The sequence below is a fragment of the Ursus americanus genome, chromosome X (genome assembly GCF_024610735.1).
Source record: "Ursus americanus isolate L20-20 chromosome X, mUrsAme1.1.p, whole genome shotgun sequence".
Taxonomy (NCBI): domain Eukaryota; kingdom Metazoa; phylum Chordata; class Mammalia; order Carnivora; family Ursidae; genus Ursus; species Ursus americanus.
Genome location: NC_142164.1, coordinates 19,863,535 through 19,882,930, shown reverse-complemented (window position 1 = coordinate 19,882,930; position 19,396 = coordinate 19,863,535). Strand labels below are relative to the sequence as shown.

Below are 19,396 nucleotides of genomic sequence, written 5' to 3'. Positions count from 1 at the left end.
CAATAAATGGTGCTGGGAAAATTGGACAGCTACATGCAAAAGGATGAAACTTGACCACTCTCACACCATACACAAAAACAAACTCCAAATGGATGAAAGACCTCGATGTGAGACAGGAATCCATCAAAATTCTAGAGGAGAACATAGGCAGCAACCTCTACGACATCAGCCAAAGCAACCTTTTTCATGACACATCCCCAAAGGCAAGAGAAACAAAAGATAACATGAACTTGTGGGACTTCATCAAGATAAAAAGCTTCTGCACAGCCAAGGAAACAGTCAAAAAAACTAAGAGGCAGCCCATGGAATGGGAGAAGATATTTGCAAATGACACTACAGATAAAGGACTGGTATCCAAGATCTACAAAGAACTTCTCAAACTCAATACACATGAAACAAATAATCAAATCAAAAAATGGGCGGAAGATATGAACAGACACTTTTCCAATGAAGACATACAAGTGTCTAACAGAGACATGAAAAAATGTTCCTCATCATTAGCCATCAGGGAAATTCAAATCAAAACCACACTGAGATACCACCTTACACCAGTTAGCATGGCAAAAATAGACAAGGCAGGAAACAACAATTGTTGGAGAGGATGTGGAGAAAGGGGATCCCTCCTACATTGTTGGTGGGAATGCAAGTTGGTACAGCCACGCTGGAAAACAGTGTGGAGGTCCCTTAAAAAGTTAAAAATTGAGCTACCCTATGACCCAGCCATTGCACTACTGGGTTTTTACCCCAAAGATACAGACGTAGTGAAGAGAAGGGCCATATGCACCCCAATGTTCATAGCAGCATTGTCCACAATAGCTAAATCGTGGAAGGAGCCGAGATGCCCTTCAACAGATGACTAGATTAAGAAGATGTGGTCCATAAATACAATGGAATATTACTCAGCTATCAGAAAGAACGAATTCTCAACATTTCCTGCAACATGGACGGCACTGGAGGAGATAATGCTACATGAAATAAATCAAGCAGAGAAAGACAAATATCATATGATTTCTCTCATCTATGGAACATAAGAAATAGGATGATCGGTAGGGGAAGAAAGGGATAAAGAAGGGGGGTAATCAGAAGGGGGAATGAAGAATGAGAGACTATGGACTATGAGAAACAAACTGAGGGCCTCAGAGCAGAGGGGGGTGGGGGAATGGGATAAGCTGGTGATGGGTAGTAAGGAGAGCACGTATTGCGTGGTGCACTGGGTGTTATACACAACTAATGAATCATCGAACTTTATATCGGAAACCGGGGATGTACTGTATGGTGACTAACATAATATAATAAAGAAATCATTAAAAAAAAGAATTTGTATTGCCAGCCCTGACCTCCCCACTGAATTCTACACTTAAGTATCCCACTGCTCATGTGATCGTTGAACTTGAGTGTCTAATGGCCTCAGTCTCCCATAGCCCAAACAGAATTCTTGTTCCCTCTCCCCTCTCTACCTTTGCTCCCCTTCCTGTCTCACAACATGGACCACAAGCCACTTAGTTGCTCAAGCCAAAATTGTAGGAATCACCCTTGACTTTTCCATTTTCCTCACTTCCAACATCCACTCCATTAGCAGTTCCTGCTGATTCTACTTTCAAAATACATTCTGTATCTGTTCACTTTTTACCACCTCCATGGCTACACCCCTGGTCCAAGCCACCATCATTTCTTGGCTGGATTGCTATGAAAGCCTCCAGACTGTTCTACCTGCTTTAATCCTATCTTTACTCAGTTCATTCTCTAAACAGTAGCCAGAGGGATTTTTTTAAATTCATAAGTTAGATTATATTACTTCTCTGCTGAAAATCCTCCGTAGGATTCCTACAGCAACCCCAAAAGTAATCCATGCTCATTTCTACTGTCTATCACAGGCCCTAACATGATCCGACCCCTAGCTATCTCTCTAACCCCATCTCATACCACTTTCCTTCTCACTGGGCTCTAGGTACTAGCCTTTATTCTTTTCCTCTAACATGCCAAGCTCATCCCACCCTAGGGTCTTTGCACTTACTGTACCCTGTGCCTGGGATCCTCTGCTTCCAGATCTTCCTGTGGCTGCTTCCTTTTGTCATTAAGTTCTGATGTTTCTGGACTTCTTGGACCAGACTAATCTAGCCAGCCACTCTCTATCACGTTGGCCCTTCTTTCTTTTATTCATATTCACTCACAAATTCCACAAATATTTACTGAGTGCCTACTATATGCGTCTTTTCTAGGTATGTGGGGATATAGTGGACAGCTCCTCCCCACGTGGAGCTAAATTCTAGGGGAGGGAGACAGCCAACAAACAAATAAAAACATGCAATCTATCAGATAGTACAAATGCTAAGAAACAAATTAAAGCAGGGAAGGAGGGTAGGGAGTGCTGGGGTGGCAGTGACTGCTGGGGTTGCAATTTTAAAGAAGGTGCTCAGAGGTGGCTTTACTTAGAAGATAATATTTACGCAAGATCTGAAGAAGGTGAAGAGTGAGCTATGCAGATACCTTGGAGAAGAATGTTTTTGGCAGCTCAGTAAGTGCAAAGTCTCCTCTCCTGATAAAGGAGAATGCCTGGCATGTCTGTGGGTGTGTGTGGCTGGAGTGGAGTGATTAAGAGGGATCATAGGAGAGGTGGTCAGAGAGGTCATGGGGCGGGGGGAATGCTGTCCATACCATGTGGAGCCTTGTAAGCCACTGGCTTTTACCCTGTGTGAGATTGGGGGGGTACTTATTCTTATCTAGATTTGTTGTTAATGTTGCCTCCAGACTCCCAAGTTAGAATAAGGGTAAGGACTTTGTCTCTCTTACTTATGGCTTTATCTCCAGAACTCAGAATATTGTCCAGCACAAAGAAAGTGCTCAGAGAATCTTTGTTGAGTGTGATTGAATAAACAAACTGGACAGGTGCAATATTACCAAAGGATATAGGAACTAAACATAATGCACTGCAATGAAGTTGAGGAAAACAACGCAATGGATTCAGGTTTAGGAGACTTAGGATCTATACTCTGACCCAGTGTATGACCTTGGACAAGTTGCTTCCCCACCCTCAACCTCAGGCTCTTCATCTTTAAAGTGAGGTTATAGTAGATGGCTTCTTTCTGGCTCTAACAGCCCATGATGATTCCATACTGCAGGCTGCACAGCACTGATACATTATCTCATCTTCTGACTATGACCTGTTTATGGAATTCTGGCAAACTTAACCATACTCTATGGCTCATCTTTTAATAAATGTTATTTCCACTTACAAATGGAGAGGATAGCTTTCTTGAGTAACTATTTGAGTGGGTTACAGGCTTGAATAATCAAGGTCAACTCCAGTCCTATAGTTTGAGTTTCAAGGCCACCTTCATAGTAAACATTACACTCCCAATTCTAGGCCAGTGCTGCCACTGTGAGAACCACATTGATCCTTTGCAGTTTAAAAGAATAGGGAACCAGGGCGCCTGGGTAGCTCAGTTGATTGAGCGTCTGCCTTTGACCTTTGGCTCAGGTCATGATCCCAGGGTCCTGGGATTGAGCCCCGTGTCAGGCTTCCCACTCAGGGGCAGTCTGCTTCTCCCTCTCCCTCTGCCCCTCCCCCTGCTCTCTCTCTCAAAAATAAATAAATAAATAAATAAATAAATAAATAAATAAATAAATAAAATCTTTAAAAAAAACACTGGTGGATGGTCACATCATGTGGGAAAAAAGTATTTGAAAACTGTATATTATTTCATGCTTTAAAAATTCTTTAAATTTGTATTGTGAAGTACATTGTACTCAGAAAAAAAATAAAAGAGTAGGGGACTAAAAACTCAAGTTGTAAATATTTTAATGTCAGTTCTAACAGAAACAAAAGAAAGTGGAGTCTAGCCAGATTCTAACATAAACAAATACATTTAAGTTTAATTTTTAGCTTTAAAAGCTTTTGGGGGCACCTAGGTGGCTTAGTTGATTAAGGGTCTGCCTTTGGCTCAGGTCATGATCCCAGGGTTCTGGGATTGAGCCCCATGGAGGCTCCCTACTCAGCAGGGAGTCTGCTTTTCCCTCTCCCTCTGCCTCTTCCCCATGCTGGTGCTCTCTCTTACAAAAATAAATAAGTAAAATCTTAAAAAAATAAAAGCTTTTAAAATATGTTTTACTGGGGCTAAGCTAGTCCTACAAAGCAAGGATACACTCTTAAAAAGAGATGATTAAATCCTAGTAGCATGAGCTGTAGTACACATATAGATGTGATAAACCCATATGTCCTGGATATTTCCTACAGGAGCGTGGCAATTTTAAACCCATAATATCACACCATGTACTTTATACCAAAATTAATGAAATCTCAGTGATTCAGAAAAAGCAAACTCCTTGGCTCATGATACCTACTCCCCCAAAGTAGGTCAATCTATTAGAAAACTCAGTGTCAACTTCATGTTTCATAAGAGGAAAATTTATCAATGCAAAGAAAAAGCCTCCTTTAAATAGTATCTAAGAAAAAAAAATCAATCCAACCTTCCGTTATTTTGGCACTTGGATCTGAAAGATGATCATCATCATCACTAAAAAAAAGATAAAAGACATTTCATTTTCTATGTATTTAACATATGAAGGAATACTGGTTAAGTAAAAGAATAATCTGTCAAAATCATTATTCGTATAGAAGTAAATCTAGAATGGTATGTCTCTGAGTTCTTAAATCAAGTGAAAATGACTGCTACATCAACTTTTATTTGGTTTTATATGTGCCCTCTTTTCTTCTCCAGTGACACAATTGAGAGTCGCCTGCATTACTACTTACGTATGTTACAACAATCATGAAGGAAGAAAGGATCAATGGTGGGCCAGGGGTAGGTGTCCTAAAATGGCATCAGGTCAAAAAGAAACCTTAATTTCATAATGCCAAGTAGAAAAGAATATAGTTACAATCAGGTAGATTTTTCTCCTTATACCCTAGTTTTCCCATGATACAAAGTGTAATAACTCTTCCCAGATTGTGAATATTCTTATAAACATTGGAATAATTTTAGGCACATTTAGGCTATTCTAGAAAAAGTGTTAATCAGACTTCAAGTCTACAGTGTACTTTATTCTTTCTTGTCTCCTATAAATACTGCAGAGTCCCTCCTTTCTCTTCACAGTCTTCCCCAATTTGGATGGTCTTGTCTAAAGCTCATCCATCCTTTAAGGCCCAACTCAAACTCCACTGCTTTTGAGAATTCTTTCCTGAATGCTCCAACTTATGTAACCCCTCCATTTTGGGAATCCCCGTGACAGTCAGTGCCACACTGCTGAGTGTTTAGGTACATAAGGAAACTAAGTAGGAAGCCCTTTAGGTGGGCCATTAGTGCAGGAACTATTGTTGACCCAGGGCCTGTCTCTTAAGTTCCAGAATCTAACACATTGAAGACTTAATTTAACTATACTAACTAGACCACTATACTAGAAAGAAGGAAGTATAGACCAGATAAACAGGAATGGAAGAGAACATGGAAAGGGGAGGCCCAGGAAGTAACCACAGAGGAGAACAAGGGGAAGGAGTGAGGGGAGTTTGAGGGGTGAGACACTGGCTTTCTCACATGTTTACTTGAGGGGCCCACACTTCTCATCAACATAATTTTCATTTTGGATTTCTGTTTCTTAGCCAACTCATATTGCTTTAATTCACTGTACCTAGAAAATGAAGGCAGATCCTCTTCATTGTATGAGGATGAACTCATAATTCTATGTAAGAAGTAATATGCCGGTTCAGTACTAGCTTTCCTTTCTTCTCTCTGGAAAAGTACAAGTCAGGTAATTATAAAAAGGATATTTTATAATAAATTAAGTAAAATATACTATAATATTTCCTTAGTTACCTATGTAGCCAGCATTTCTGATCAGGCACACTGTTTGCTCCTAAAATCTCACAGGGCTTCCTAATAAATAGATCTTAATAAACAGATCTGAGTTTGTGTTGAGGCTATTGTCCTGGTGAGCCTCTGAATTGGCCAGAGTTGTATCTCTGTGTTTTCTTTTCTCTGGTTCACTGCAGTTTCTGGGTTAACTTGGAAATCATTGCAAATGGATAATCCAGGCGATTGTCTCACCAGGAAATCCTAAATCATGTGTATCTTCCAAATGCATGTACAGTGCAATTTTTTTGGTAGGGCCAACCCAAGAGGATGATAAGGCCCCTGTGTGTGTCAGAGTAATAGTGGGGCTTATGGACTGAGGAATACTCAACATACTTTGCATAATTAGCTGTGTTTCAACAAGTTGGGTAATTTTTGAGAAAAAAGTTGGTGAAGTAACTTGCCCAAAGGTCACATAGCTACTAAGTGGCAAAGCCAGAATTCAAACCCAGATAGGCTGAATTGCATGAATCTTTACTCCCCTCCAGCCCATCTTCTGGTCTTATCCACTGGCATGGAGTTTCTGCAAACAAAACTTCCAGTGAGTATTTATAGGTCAGAGTACAAAAAAAAAAAAATCAAATCTATGATTTTAAATAATTAGATTGCATTTCTCCTAACTGGTTTCCTTTTTATGTTTTACTTGTCCTTCTGGCTAACCTAGGACCCTTTCCATGCTCTATTTTTCTTCAATTGAGGCTTCTGACTTCATCTGTTAATCATTTCCCTTTCGTTGTAAATATCATCAAAGTTGGGAGAGACTGCCCGGATTTAGTTTATGCCCTCTTCTTCTTACCCAACGTAAATTACTTGGACTAAGTTTGTGAAACTCTGTACCTTCTCTATAGAAACCCAGTCATTGAGAGTCCCATTTGTCACTTACACTTAGTTGTGTCTTTCTCTCCCAAAAGGAAGAATCTGTGCCAGTCAAGGATTTGGAAGTAGTCACATTGGCGTTAGAAACAATTCTTCGTTGTGTCTCCTCAGATTCTGTCCATTGATTTGGTGATGCTTCAGTATTTGTTATAGTTACAGTAGATCTACGATGACAACATTTTCCTAGTGACAAAAATTTTTTCAGATTTCTCTTGCTCTTCGGTGGCGTGGGAAAAGCCACTGTGCTTGTAATGGGTTTCATATCTTCTTTTACTTGATCTTCAAATGGGCCTTCTGGAAGTTCTTCTTTCACTACATCTTGTAAAACAACTTCATCTTCATCGGAAGTTAAGCCCTCTTCCACTTTATTTTCTGAAACATCTTGATTAATATCATGAGTTACCAAACGAATGATAAGATCTTTTTTGCTGTGGACATCTTTTAAAAGCTCCACTTTGGTGATGTCAGGCTTTATTAAGTTCTGAAATGAATTCCTACTAGCAGTCTGGAATTGAAGAGAAAATTAATATAAAAACTATTGCCTCAGTCATTTTTCCTATGGTTCTATAGTAATAAAGCAAATTTCACATGGCTTTCAGTTTCATTTTAGTAAAATTATCCTCAAATGCCACTTACTGGTAGAGTAGTGATATATATATATTTGAGTAGTGATATATATATATTTGAGTAGTGATATATTTAAAAGAAGAAATAAATAAAAATAATAAGCAATATTTGCTCATTTCAGTGATCCTTTTTTTTTGCATTCAAGAATAGTGTCATCCAGTCCAAAGAAGGGAACCCTAGTAAGTTTTGTCTTTTGCTTCAAATTTTACTTTTTACTTGTCAAGAAATGCAAAGTGTACAAATACTGTAATTACATTCTGTTTTCATCATTTACCTGGAAAATTCTGTGACAGACTTAGGACATGTTTTTCTAAACTTCTTAGTGAGGGAACCAATCATAGAGCAATCTAAATGTAGATATTTTCATGAACAAAAGACAAGGTATTGGCTGGCCTGGATTTTAAAACATGATTGTGAAAGACTTTGCATGTTCACTTTTCACCCTCCACATTCTACCCCTTGAACATATTTTCCAAAGGGAGCTTCAAAGAGTAACTCTTTATCCTTCCTCACCTCCTTGGTCAAATGTCACTTTCCATTTTGCAATGGTAAAGACAGAACAAGGAAAAGACAGTCATAAATGACTTTTCCCATTTCTGTAGACTTTGCTGATGCCACAGAACCTTTACATTAATTTGGGTTATCAATCTTAGATCTCCGTAAAACTACAACCCAAGGTTTCAGATAAATGCTGCCTTACAGTAGTATCTTTTGTGCAAAACAAAATGAAAGAAGAACTCCTGTAAGAAACTGAAACAATCAGTTTTGGTGATCTGTGCTGGTGGAGGGAAATAGTTGTTCAAAAGCTCTAAGTAGTCTCTATGGCTCCAGGATGTGTCACTATAGGAGTCTTTGATAGGCATGTGTCTGGTGTGTTGGAAAGTTTTGGTACCTCAGAATAGCAAATGAAGCATTGCTTATGGATTCCTGAGTGAGGACTAGCCTGGGAGTTGCCTGGGCTCCTTAAACTGATCTCCTGTTCTTTCTGAAACCTCCATACCCACGTTGGGGATGGATGGCACCGCTATCCACCTAGCTGCAAATCATCTGTCTTAACTGAGCTAGCTAGGTCCACTTGCTTTCCCTGAGACAGCTTTTGCTTCCCTTACAGGTAGCAGCAGTAGTTGCTTTGGATTAGCTATTCTCTTCCAACTTCCTGTGGGCTATAGAGAGATAGTTAAAGTACTGGTTGGTGAAGTATGTAAAAGAAGAAAGCAGGTAGTCAAAACTGACAGATGATTAAGAGGTAGTGACTTGGAGGTAATGTTCTATAGTTTCGACACATAGATCTTGTACCCAAGGAATTACCTGTATATAAATGAAAGCTACTAAGTAAATGATAATGTAATTTGGAGAACCCAGAGAGAAAAGGACAATTTAGAACTGGAAAGGACCTTCATCTGGTCCAAGAAACTAAGGACAAAGGAGACTCCATCAGTGTCTATGACAATCTCAGTATTTGAGACTGAAAAAAAAAAGTACCCATAATGTATTCACCAGTTCTGAGACTTAGTTCAGTGGGCTGGAAAATAATAATAAAGAAAACACGCTCCCAGGCTTATGCTCCAAGCAGGCTGGTTTTATAGAACTTTGCTCAGTTTGTAAATCACAGACTGTATCCTGAGTGTGAGTGCACACCATCATCCTTGTAAGAGGCTCATTTATATGGAGGGACTTTGGTATTACATGAGAATATGGGGCTGGATCAGTGTAACTCCATCTCCTGGAAAGACCATCCCTATGCCCTAGTGCCCTAAGATCTGTAAACAGAACTACTTTTTCAACAGTTATATTGTACCAAGGACAGTGTTTTGGCATTTCAAGCCCCTTTAAAGTATATTTAAAGCCCGAATATAAGACTGCAGAAAAACTAGTTCATAAAAATAGAAGTATGAAGACAGCTGGGTCTAGAACAAGGGTAGACTAGGAAAGAAACTGGGTCCCTCCTGAGTATGTAAGAGTATAGGGAACTGGGAAAGTATTATATAATGGAAGTGAAATAAGAAGAAACAAACTCTAAAGAGCTTGCAGTCTGATGTTTGTTGATGAATGTTGCTAAGTAGAAACAACACTACTGTGGAGCCTTAAGTTTGAGGATTTCAATCTTTAAAAGGTTGACCTGTTATTCTGACTGGCCCTTTTGGACCCATTTAATATTATGATAATGTATATCCATTAAAAAGAACTGTGGGGATTTTAAAAATTGCATTTCTTCCGGTAGCCAAATGAGGACTACAGTTCCAGCCAGTCCTGTTTGCTGGTAAGGGTATTTCCCTGTATTCCCATTCTTCAAGAAATGGCAGTTTAGTCTGACTGGCTAATGGAAAATAGCCTGCCACCTTTACACTGAGCCACAATGCTGATGGGTGAGTCCCAGGAAAGCAATGAAGTGGCTGAATCAGAGTGCCCCAATTCTACTGCGCTGGGCAAGAGAAAAATGACCAAATTTTATAAATACGTTCCTATAGACCTGCCTGAGGAAGGAAATCACAAGACAACCAGGTCTCAGTAACTACTTATTTCTTTTCACCATTGCGTTTAGCACTTACCTCTAATGGTTTTATATTCAGTCGTCCCACCTCATCCAGTGAGATGCGCCTTTCTCGCTTTTGCTTTCCTGCATCAGGTGTGCTCACTGAGTGACTCCTCCCACTCAATGACAGTCTTCTCAGCGTCTCGATGCTGCATCCAGTTCTAGTTAAACACTCCAACTGCAGTTTCTCAAGAGATTGTGTTTTTATAGAAATGACTCCTAAGTGTTCTGCCACAATGTTTGGATCGATATTGATTGCTTGTTTCCCCCGGTGAGGAATTATTTTAATTGGAAGTTCCTCTTCACTTAAATCTTGACCTAATTCTTTTTGCTCTAGCTCAGGCCCTCTTTTAACAGCATGCTCACGCACCTTTTCGGCAATTCGACTAAGATCCAAATCGCCAAAGAGATCAGCCTGTGAATCTTTTGGGTTAATTATTTCTAATGGACAACTGGAAACTTTACTGATGAGTAAAGAAGCAACCTCTTTAGGGAAGACATTGTTTGTACCTTTCATGTCATAATAAAGTTCTTCATGGGTTCCAGATTGTTGTAGTACCTGATTATAAACAGAGTCGACGATCTGAGAAATAATTTCTATACTTTCTGGACTTAAAAAGGTTTCTTCAGGATTAGCAGCTGCAACACTAATGTTATTTCTGGAAATTTCAGCTGTCACAGATTTTGTCAACTGAGATGCAATTTTATTTACCTCAGACTTTGATAAGTTTTTTGCATCTCTGCTTGAGGCACTTGGTAACCTTACTAGTTTAGCCAAGAACAAGGCCAGCATTTCCTCTAAAAACCTAGCATCTAACACAGTCTCTTTTTTGGTCGAAAGCTTTTTCTTTGACTTAAGGTCGTCAATGATCTTAACCACTTTTTCCATAATTTTCACAGCTTCCAGAACTAACTCTGAACTTGATGCTTCTTCTTTAACTTGAGCATGAAATTCTGAATTGGAAATTTCCTTCACCATTAAAAATCCTATTATATCAGAGAGGACATTGCTCTTACCCATTAAATCTTTATACACTGAAATGTGGGAGCCAGAGCGCCTTAAAACACTGTTATAAACAGAAGTAACTACTTTTTCAATACTTGTACTGTCTGCTAAAGATACAGTGGGTGATTCTGTGGCCTGTGGCACTAATATAATTTGACTTTTAGAGAGATATTCTTGGAATGAACTTAAGATTTTTGAGATTATTGTTTGCATTTCAGCATTTAGAGAATTGTTTTGTTTCTTATCCACTTTTGGAAACATAGATAAAAGCTTTGACAAAAAATTTACAGCAATTTCTTCTATTATGTGAAAAGGCAGTTTGTAAGCCCGTGATGGCTGATGCTGGGAAACTTCAGTGGTTTGGATGACATCTTTAAGGATATTTTCAACAACACTGTCAACTTCTGTACACTGATGTGGTGTTAGCTCTCCAGAAAAATAGTTCTGCAACTGGTTGCCAGTCACTTCCTGTACAACTAAATTAACTATGGTTTCTGAAAGGATTTTGCAACCACTGCTGACACAATTTTGTATGCTCTCTTGAGATCCGAATTGTGGCAAGAGATTATTATAAATAGTCTGAACCACTAATTGAATAATTTCATCATCATTAGGATGTAAGGATTCTACATACTGTACAATCATATCTTTATCTTTGGAGATCTCTGTCATAATTGTACTTACTAACTTCATTTGAAGGAAATCCAGTTCTGTGTGCAAATTATCTTCAGATATTTCTGTTTCAGCATTGGCTACTGTTGAGAAAATTTTTGATAGAAGAGAAGCAATTATACTTTCTAAAAATTCGTAAGGTAGCATTATAGTATATGGTGATGATGTTTGACATTCTTTGCAGGCTGTTTGAACTACCTTATGGACCTTTTTCATAACCTCCTTAGATTCTAGAGGCAAACATGCTGCAGCCAGAACCTCATCATAAAGTAGCAAGTTTAGCTGATGCTGAAAAATTTCTTCTATCACCGCATTAGCTAGCTTTCTTGCTAAATTTTCACCATTACTACTTATATCCTTATAAATGGAGTCTTGAGATCTATATTCCTGCAAAATATTGCATATAGAGGAGTGAACAATCTTGTTGACCAACATTTTATCGCTTGATAGTATGTTAGCCATAGAAGGTGACTCATCTGAAGACGCTGTCTTAGTTGGAGCTGCCATTTTTTTCTCTCGAGGTGCTTTATCCACAGATGGTTCTTTCTGCCTGAGAGGTACGTTGTGAACTGATGAAACTTTATCTGCAGATGGGAGGAACTGACTTCCCTGACCTGGGCTCCATACTTTAATTTGAGCATCTGAAAACTCCTTTAATAGGGAATCAATCAGTTTCATAGCTGTGTCATAGAGCTCAGCTTGATTTACATTTTTGGTTACATTTGGACATGCATCATCTCTACCCAGTGAGGAATTAAAAACCAATTTGTTAACTATTTCAGAGAGAACATCTTCTAAAAAGTTAGCAGGAAAAATCCCACAGTTATTTTCTGGTGGATTGTCCGGTTTACTAGGTTTACTTTTAATCTCTTTATCTTTACTTTTTTTATTCTCTTCCTCTTTTGCAGGAGCATTATGTTTAGCTGGATTTGTTGAGGCAGGCTGGGCAAAATCCTTGCCATCTGCTTGAGTTACATATACTGCTTTATCACCTAGGGGATCTGGGGATTTTGAATCATCTACTGGTCCTTGGAAAGGAGGTATTTCTAAAACATTTCTGTAAATGCTTTCAGTGAAATTTTGGACATGTTTAAGAGGCAAGATCTGTTTGTCATCTGTAACTCTGTAAGCTGGAGAATCTCTCCTCTTCTCTTGGATCTTTCTGTTTCTCACTTTGGATTTCAGAGGTGGTAATTCAGAAGGTCTATCGTCTTTTTCTAATGAAATCCCTCTTTTCTTGTCACTCTTCTTATCTATTTTTAAATCTGGTTCCAGGACAACCTTCTTGTTTTTTGTATCATCAGTAGCTGACGAAAGATGTTGGTATACCTCATCGCCTTGCCTTTTCTCTTCTTTTATATCCAAAGTGTCTTGCTTCTTGCTTTCATTCTTTCTAGGTGCCATATTCAAATCTGGCCCCCGAGTATCTTCACTTTTCACATTAGTTTTTGGAGAAGTAACTTTTGATGCCTTCTCATTCTTTTTTCCAATTGACCTGTCCTTTTTCTTTCCATCCCCTTTCTTTTTATCTGCCACATCTCCAACTAACCCTGATGCTAGGGTAGTAAATTCGCCCTTCATAATGCTAGTTATAGTGGTACATATCGGCTCCTGGATGCTGCCTGTCTTCATAGATGTCTCCTCCTTTCTGAAATTCTCTTTTCCATGGAGTGCTCCTCTACCTATTTTCAAAGTGTCCATTATGTCTTTCAGGCCTGAGGTTAGAGGAGTAAGTGTAGGTAATTTTTCTAGCAAAAAAACTGGGCTCTCCTTCACGCTTCTATTTATTTTTGTAAAGGTGTTATATGGTAGGTGTTGAACTCTTTGGATGATGTTATCCACATTTAGAAATGAAAAGAAGGTGGAAGACCAGTCTCCTGAAAAAAGTGGTTGAATCTTGAAAGCAGAGATTGCCTTGTTGGCTAAAGCAGCTATCATCTCTATAACAATGTTACTTCTATCATCTTTCAGAACATTGTCAGATCCATACATTTCTATGACCTCATCGTACACAGAATCAGATACTTTATTGACTGTTTCTTTATCTATTGGTGGAAGAGAAAACGTTTCTCCAGAATTTGCTAGGACTTTAATTTTACTTTTCCTAAATTCCCCTATCAGGGCATTTGCGAATCTTATAGCCATGCCCATGGGGTCTTTTTCTGATATCTCTTTGTCCTTAGAGTTTTCAGCAATACTTGGGAAAGTATAAAATTTGCGAACAAGGTCAATTATGACATCTTCCAAAAATGTAGCAGAATACACAGAAGGCTGTGGGAAGCCTGTGGATATTTTTTCTTTATCAGGATTCAAGAGTTCAATGATATGGTCATTTTTGGATAAGTCACAGGGAGGTGATTCTTCATCATGTAAAAATGGCTGCAGATGGTGGGCCACAATTTCTTTCATAATGAAACCAGCTATTTTCCTGAGGAATAAGCCTCCCTTTTTGTATGTATCACTCTGTGTTTCATTTTCTAATTTAAGTTTTTTCATAATATCGTTACATACGGAGTTTACAAAGTTCTCACTTGCCCCTAATTGCATAGTTTCCGCATGCTCCTCTGCTGTGGCAAGTCTAATTTCATGTTCAGAAATTTCTGTTATAATTTCATCAGTCAGTTTTGAAGCTGCATTCACAAACTCATAATCTGGTGGCACCTCTTTCTCACTGAGTTCAGTTCCAGTCTCAGGTGAAGGGAATATATGTGCTAGAAGCTTGTAAGTAATATCTTCTAAAAGGGAATGTGGCAGTATAGTGATGCATGATGGCAAAACATGGGTATCATCGTTGATGCTGTCAAGCACATTTCTGATGATGTTTTCATCTTGGAGGGAGGAATACGAAGAAGTTGATAATTCTCCCCAAACTAATGACTCCACTTGATAATCATAAATTTCTCCTAATAGCAAATAACATATTTTTTGCCCAAAACTGACAGTATCACTTTGTATAGCTCTATAAATATGAATCAGAGATTTATAATCATCTAATATTTTTTCATAAATTAGGCTGACAGTTTTTTTGACCATTTCTTTATATCCTTCTGAAAAATACAGATTTTCATCCAAGTGATCTGCAACTAAAATTTCTGATGTGGTGAATTCCAGCACAATTGATTTTACTAATGTCGTAACAATGTTAGTTACATTGGTTTTTGCTTTGCATGGGTTTTTGGCAGCCAAGACATTATGTGAGAATACATAAAGGATTCTGCATAAAAGTTCAGAAATTACGTCCTCTAAAAAAACAGCCGAATTCACAATAAACAACAATTCTCTTTGTTGAGGATCTGTTGCTCTCTGTTGGTAAGTTTGACCCACTGTGCCTGAAGGAAGAGTTTTATCTCTAGATAAAAATGACTCAAGATGATGGTTAAATATTTCTTTTATTATATAACTTGCTATTTTTGTAATAGGTATATTACTTATGCCCTTTTTATCTTTTGTAAGAGAGTGGTATAGATTTGAATGAGAAATATCAGCATAAATGGCATCAACCATAGCCTGGATATCTTTCTCTGAAATCGCATTTTGTTTGTCATTTCCATGTTTAATAATGCATACTGCATGTTTAGAAATTATTGACATGATCTCATCAATCAGCTTCACAACTGTGTTGCAGAAGTCTGACTGCAAAAAGTCTGGGTCTTCTGCACTGTAGTTCATTGGATTTATCTGAGATAAAACCTGAGTGACAATTTTTTCCAAATGTGTATGTGATAATATGGTGGTATATGGTGTATAAGCCTGTCTTCGGAGTCTTGATTTACTAATAGCATAATGAACTCTCTTTATCAAAGCATCAGCGTTGAGTCTTGAATATGATTTAAAAGGCAGTTTTGCTATGAAATCTGGATGAATTTGGAAGTCAAAAACTTCAGCCAGGATAATTTTAGTTACCCTTTCAGCCAATGTTTTTGTATCACTGAGAAAGTCCTTATCAGGTTCCAGTTCATATTCTTGTAAAACTTTGCTATATGCTGTGTCAATAATTTCGATCACTACTTCTGTATGCACTGGTGGCAAACACAGTTGTTCCTTAGCATTTTCTAGGATGCTAACTTCAGCTTTTGAGAATTCTTCCGTTATTAAATATATGAGTTTTTCAGCTGTTTCCAACAATTCTTTTTCTGAATCTCTTAATGAGTTTGTTTGCACAATACCTAACACCCTGTGGAATATTTTGCTTAAAACCCCAGAGATCACATCTTCCAAAAAGGCTGAGGAGTAAATGCCAGCAAAAAAATGCTGCCTTCTCACATCATCAGAGTATGTATATGATGGAGGAAGTAATGACTTTCCATACACAAATGGACGGAGATGCTGTTGACAGATACTTTTAATGATAAAGCCTGCTATTCTATCAATAAGAATACTGTTACTGCTTGTAATATTGTGCTCAACTGCTTCTTGGGACCCAGAGTTTTGCAACATATTTCTGAACACAGAATCAACAAGATGCTGAGCATCATCCTCTGAAGAAACAGATTTGGTTTCTTCTTCATCTTTTGAAAATCGAATTTCATGTTGGGAAATTTTCATCCTAATATCACTGATTAGCTTTGAAGATATTTCATCGCAATTAATTCCTGATCTACCTTTTGGAGTTTTGCTGAATGGAACCACGTTATAAGTAGAAGGAAAGATTCTAGATAACAGCATTCTAATTATGTCTTCTAAAATTGTGTATGGCAGCAAGGTGTTATATGGAGATAAATGCTGGCTTGACTTGGTAGATTCACTGCTGCCACTAAAGATGTTCTGAATAATGTTCTCTGCTGTTAAAGTAGCATAGGAAGAAGCTGACAAGTCCCCAGAAAACAGTGGGTGAAAAAGATAATCAGAAATAGCTGCTACAATTAAATTGGTAACATTTTCTGCAAAAATATCACTGTCTTTGAGTTCTTCGTTATCAGCCTCAGGGGTTAGCCCATGCTGTTGCAGAACATTCTCATAAACTGAATTGACGAGTTCATCCACAGTGTCTAGATCTACACTGGGGAAAGACTGCTCTTGGTCATCACGAAGAATGCAGATTTTAGCTTTGTTAAAATGGTTATTTATTGAGTTTACTATTTTTTGGGTCATTTTATCCAGTTCACATTCAGTATTATATTTTGGATTGAAGACCTTTGATAGTAGCCGGGCAACAGTATCTTCTACAAATGCATTAGGATAAAAGTCCATACCTAGTGATGATGGCTTCTGAGGCCTATGTGACTCTGTGACCTCACTGAGAACCTTTTTAACCATATTTGATATTTCATCCAGTGGAGTCATTGAACAAGGTACGTCCTCTCCACACAAAAAGGGTTGAAGATGATTTTCAATAATCTCTTGAATAATGAGACTGGCCATTCGGTCAATCATAATTGGGCTTTGGCTTACTATACTTTTCTGGACTGACACAAGAGAGTCAGACATCTGTAAAACATTATTATAAACAGACTCCACCATATTTTGAAGTTTTTTTTCTGTATATAGATGTTGACAATCATATTTAGTGAGCCAAATCTTATGCTTTGAAATGGCTGACAAAACCTTGTTTATTATACAGGTGGATACCTCATTAAAATCTGAAGTCAATAAATACTTCTTTCCCAAGCATGAAGCCTTGCAGGGTGGAGAAATGAGCTGAGATAATAGCTTCCCGATGACATCTTCTAAAAACGAGTGTGATAACATGGTAGTATAGCCCGTTGAATGTTGACCTTGGTAATTAAGTTCTCTCAGGTTGTTTTGAAGTTTCTGCAATATATTTTCAGCTTTAAGAGAGTAATATGAATTAGGCAAGAGCTTTCCTACAAAGCTCAGTGGGAGTTGGTAGTCTGCACTCTCTCTCAATATGCCATTAGTTATTTGTTCTGCTACTGAGGTGGTAGCATGTGTCAGATGACTGCCACCAATAACTTGTAATGCATATTCCCATGAAACAGCACTATTAACTGAGTCAACAATCTTTCTAACAGTTTCTTTATCAATTGGTGGAAAATTTATCCTTTCTTCAACATCTCGTAAAACAGTGACTCGAGCATTGTTAAACTCATTCACCACGGAGTTGACATCTAATATATTTATCTCATTGAGCTGAGCTTCAGTGATGTTTATATTTTTGCCCTGCAAGGAGGTGGAGAGATTAAGGAAAATGTCTGCAATTATTTCCTCCAGAAACATGGCAGAATAAACTCCTGTGTTCATGCCTCCTGGATATTGCATGTTAAGAACAGCTGTTGCATTCATTTCCTTTTTACCTGGTCTTCGAAGAGGAGGTAGAGGAGGGCATTTTCCTGAAAATTGCTTACCAAATGGGGCTTGCATTTTGGAATGAATCATAGTGAGATTATTCAGTGGTTCTCTCAAAGGCTTGCTGTCATAATTCATGAATCTTACAGAGCATTTACTCTGTCTTGATTCTTTTAATTTTGGTCTTTCTCCTTTTGGGAAACCAGGGAGTCTTTGTTTTCTTCTATACATTAAATGCTTGTTTGCAAAAAGGGGACTTCTGGGAGGTCGGTATATACCACAGGACAGTTTTTCCATTAAGGATTTTACCAAGGTATGGGAGGTAATACTAAGCATAGATTCTTCATCTATTTCTGCTAGATTTTCCAAAAGGGCTGACATGTCATATTCTTCAAATGGTGAGCCACGGTCCATTGTTCCCCTGCAGTAATTCTCTATGTTTTGAAGTAGGTTGAGCAGTCGACCTTCTGCTGGTATTTCACCAGAAAGAGGACCATCTGTAAGGAGATTGTTGGCAGTACATTCTTCCGAAAGTATTTTAATAAATTTCTCACATACAACGTTCAGAAGAAAAACTGATTTTGGGGAAAGCCCTGGGTTATTTCTAGGTATTCTATGACTTTGCTGGTTATTTGAAGATAGGAACCTTTTTCGTGGTATTTTACCAGAATCTATATCCCAATTTGGGCATTCATCTGGCAAAACTAAATTGAAAACAATATTGGAAATTTTATTGACTATTTCTTTAGATTCATATGTTTTTAGGCTACCAACCAGAGTGCCTAACTTGCGTGCCACAGAATTTAGTTTATTTTTCTGTACTAGTTGATTAATTCGGAGAGTAGGAGATGATTTCCAACCTCTGGAGCCTGTCTGTCTTTTCATAGTTTTGGTTTTGTTGCGAATGGGCAAACTATGGCTTTTAAGCCTGGAGAGTGGTTTGTTTTTTCCTCTCCTGTCAGGCTGATGCTTTATTCCTATTTCTTTGGACAGAACATGGATCACTCCTATTAAGAGATCCTGAAAGAGATCATTGAAGTCAGCCACAGCTACTCTTGGGCAGTAAACATATTTTGTTTTCACAGAAACCACTTCTTGTGTACTGTCTGCCTTTAAAATGTCGCTATTAAAAAGGATTCGAATAATGATTTCAGAAATGCTTAAAGCAAGTCCTCTGATAGAAACTGACCGACTTACAAATACTTGTGAATGAATTAAAATAACCTTGCTAAAAGCTGCATCTTGGTTTTCCAGTGATTTCTGTTTTGTTCCACCATCTTCAGTACAATCAGAAATGCTTGACATTATATAGGAAATAACCAATTCAGTGAGATGTTCACAAAATTGATAAAGTGAAGTATCACAGTTAATGTTTCTTAGAGGCTGTTTTGATTCATATTTTTTCCTTAATGCTGTGGAAACAATAAATACTTTTTCATCAAGAGGACCTTAAAACAGAAAACATTACTATTTTTAACATGCATTAAGGGAAAATGTTGAGCATTCAAAATACTAGCAATATTTTATACATGAATTTTACCTAATCCAAGAAATAGAAAAACCTAGTCAAGAAATTTCGGAACTAAGTTT

The 19,396-nt window shown here is 38.0% G+C and overlaps 1 protein-coding gene across 4 annotated transcripts in view; it reads right to left on the bottom strand.

The window, feature by feature from the left end:
* LOC123789865 (fibrous sheath-interacting protein 2-like) overlaps positions 1-19,396 on the bottom strand; it is a 76,463-nt gene that overhangs the window by 12,245 nt on the left and 44,822 nt on the right. For 3 of the 4 annotated variants that reach the window (XM_087859906.1, XM_087859907.1, XM_087859908.1), the window contains 3 exons: positions 9,899-19,218; positions 6,730-7,227; positions 5,626-5,726 (listed from right to left, as the gene is read on the bottom strand). In XM_087859906.1, coding sequence (XP_087716032.1) covers positions 5,626-5,726; positions 6,730-7,227; positions 9,899-19,218 — 9,919 coding nt within the window. Of the gene's footprint in view, positions 1-4,467; positions 4,515-5,625; positions 5,727-6,729; positions 7,228-9,898; positions 19,255-19,396 lie in introns of all 4 variants that reach the window. The other variant, XM_087859909.1, reaches the window with a different exon arrangement.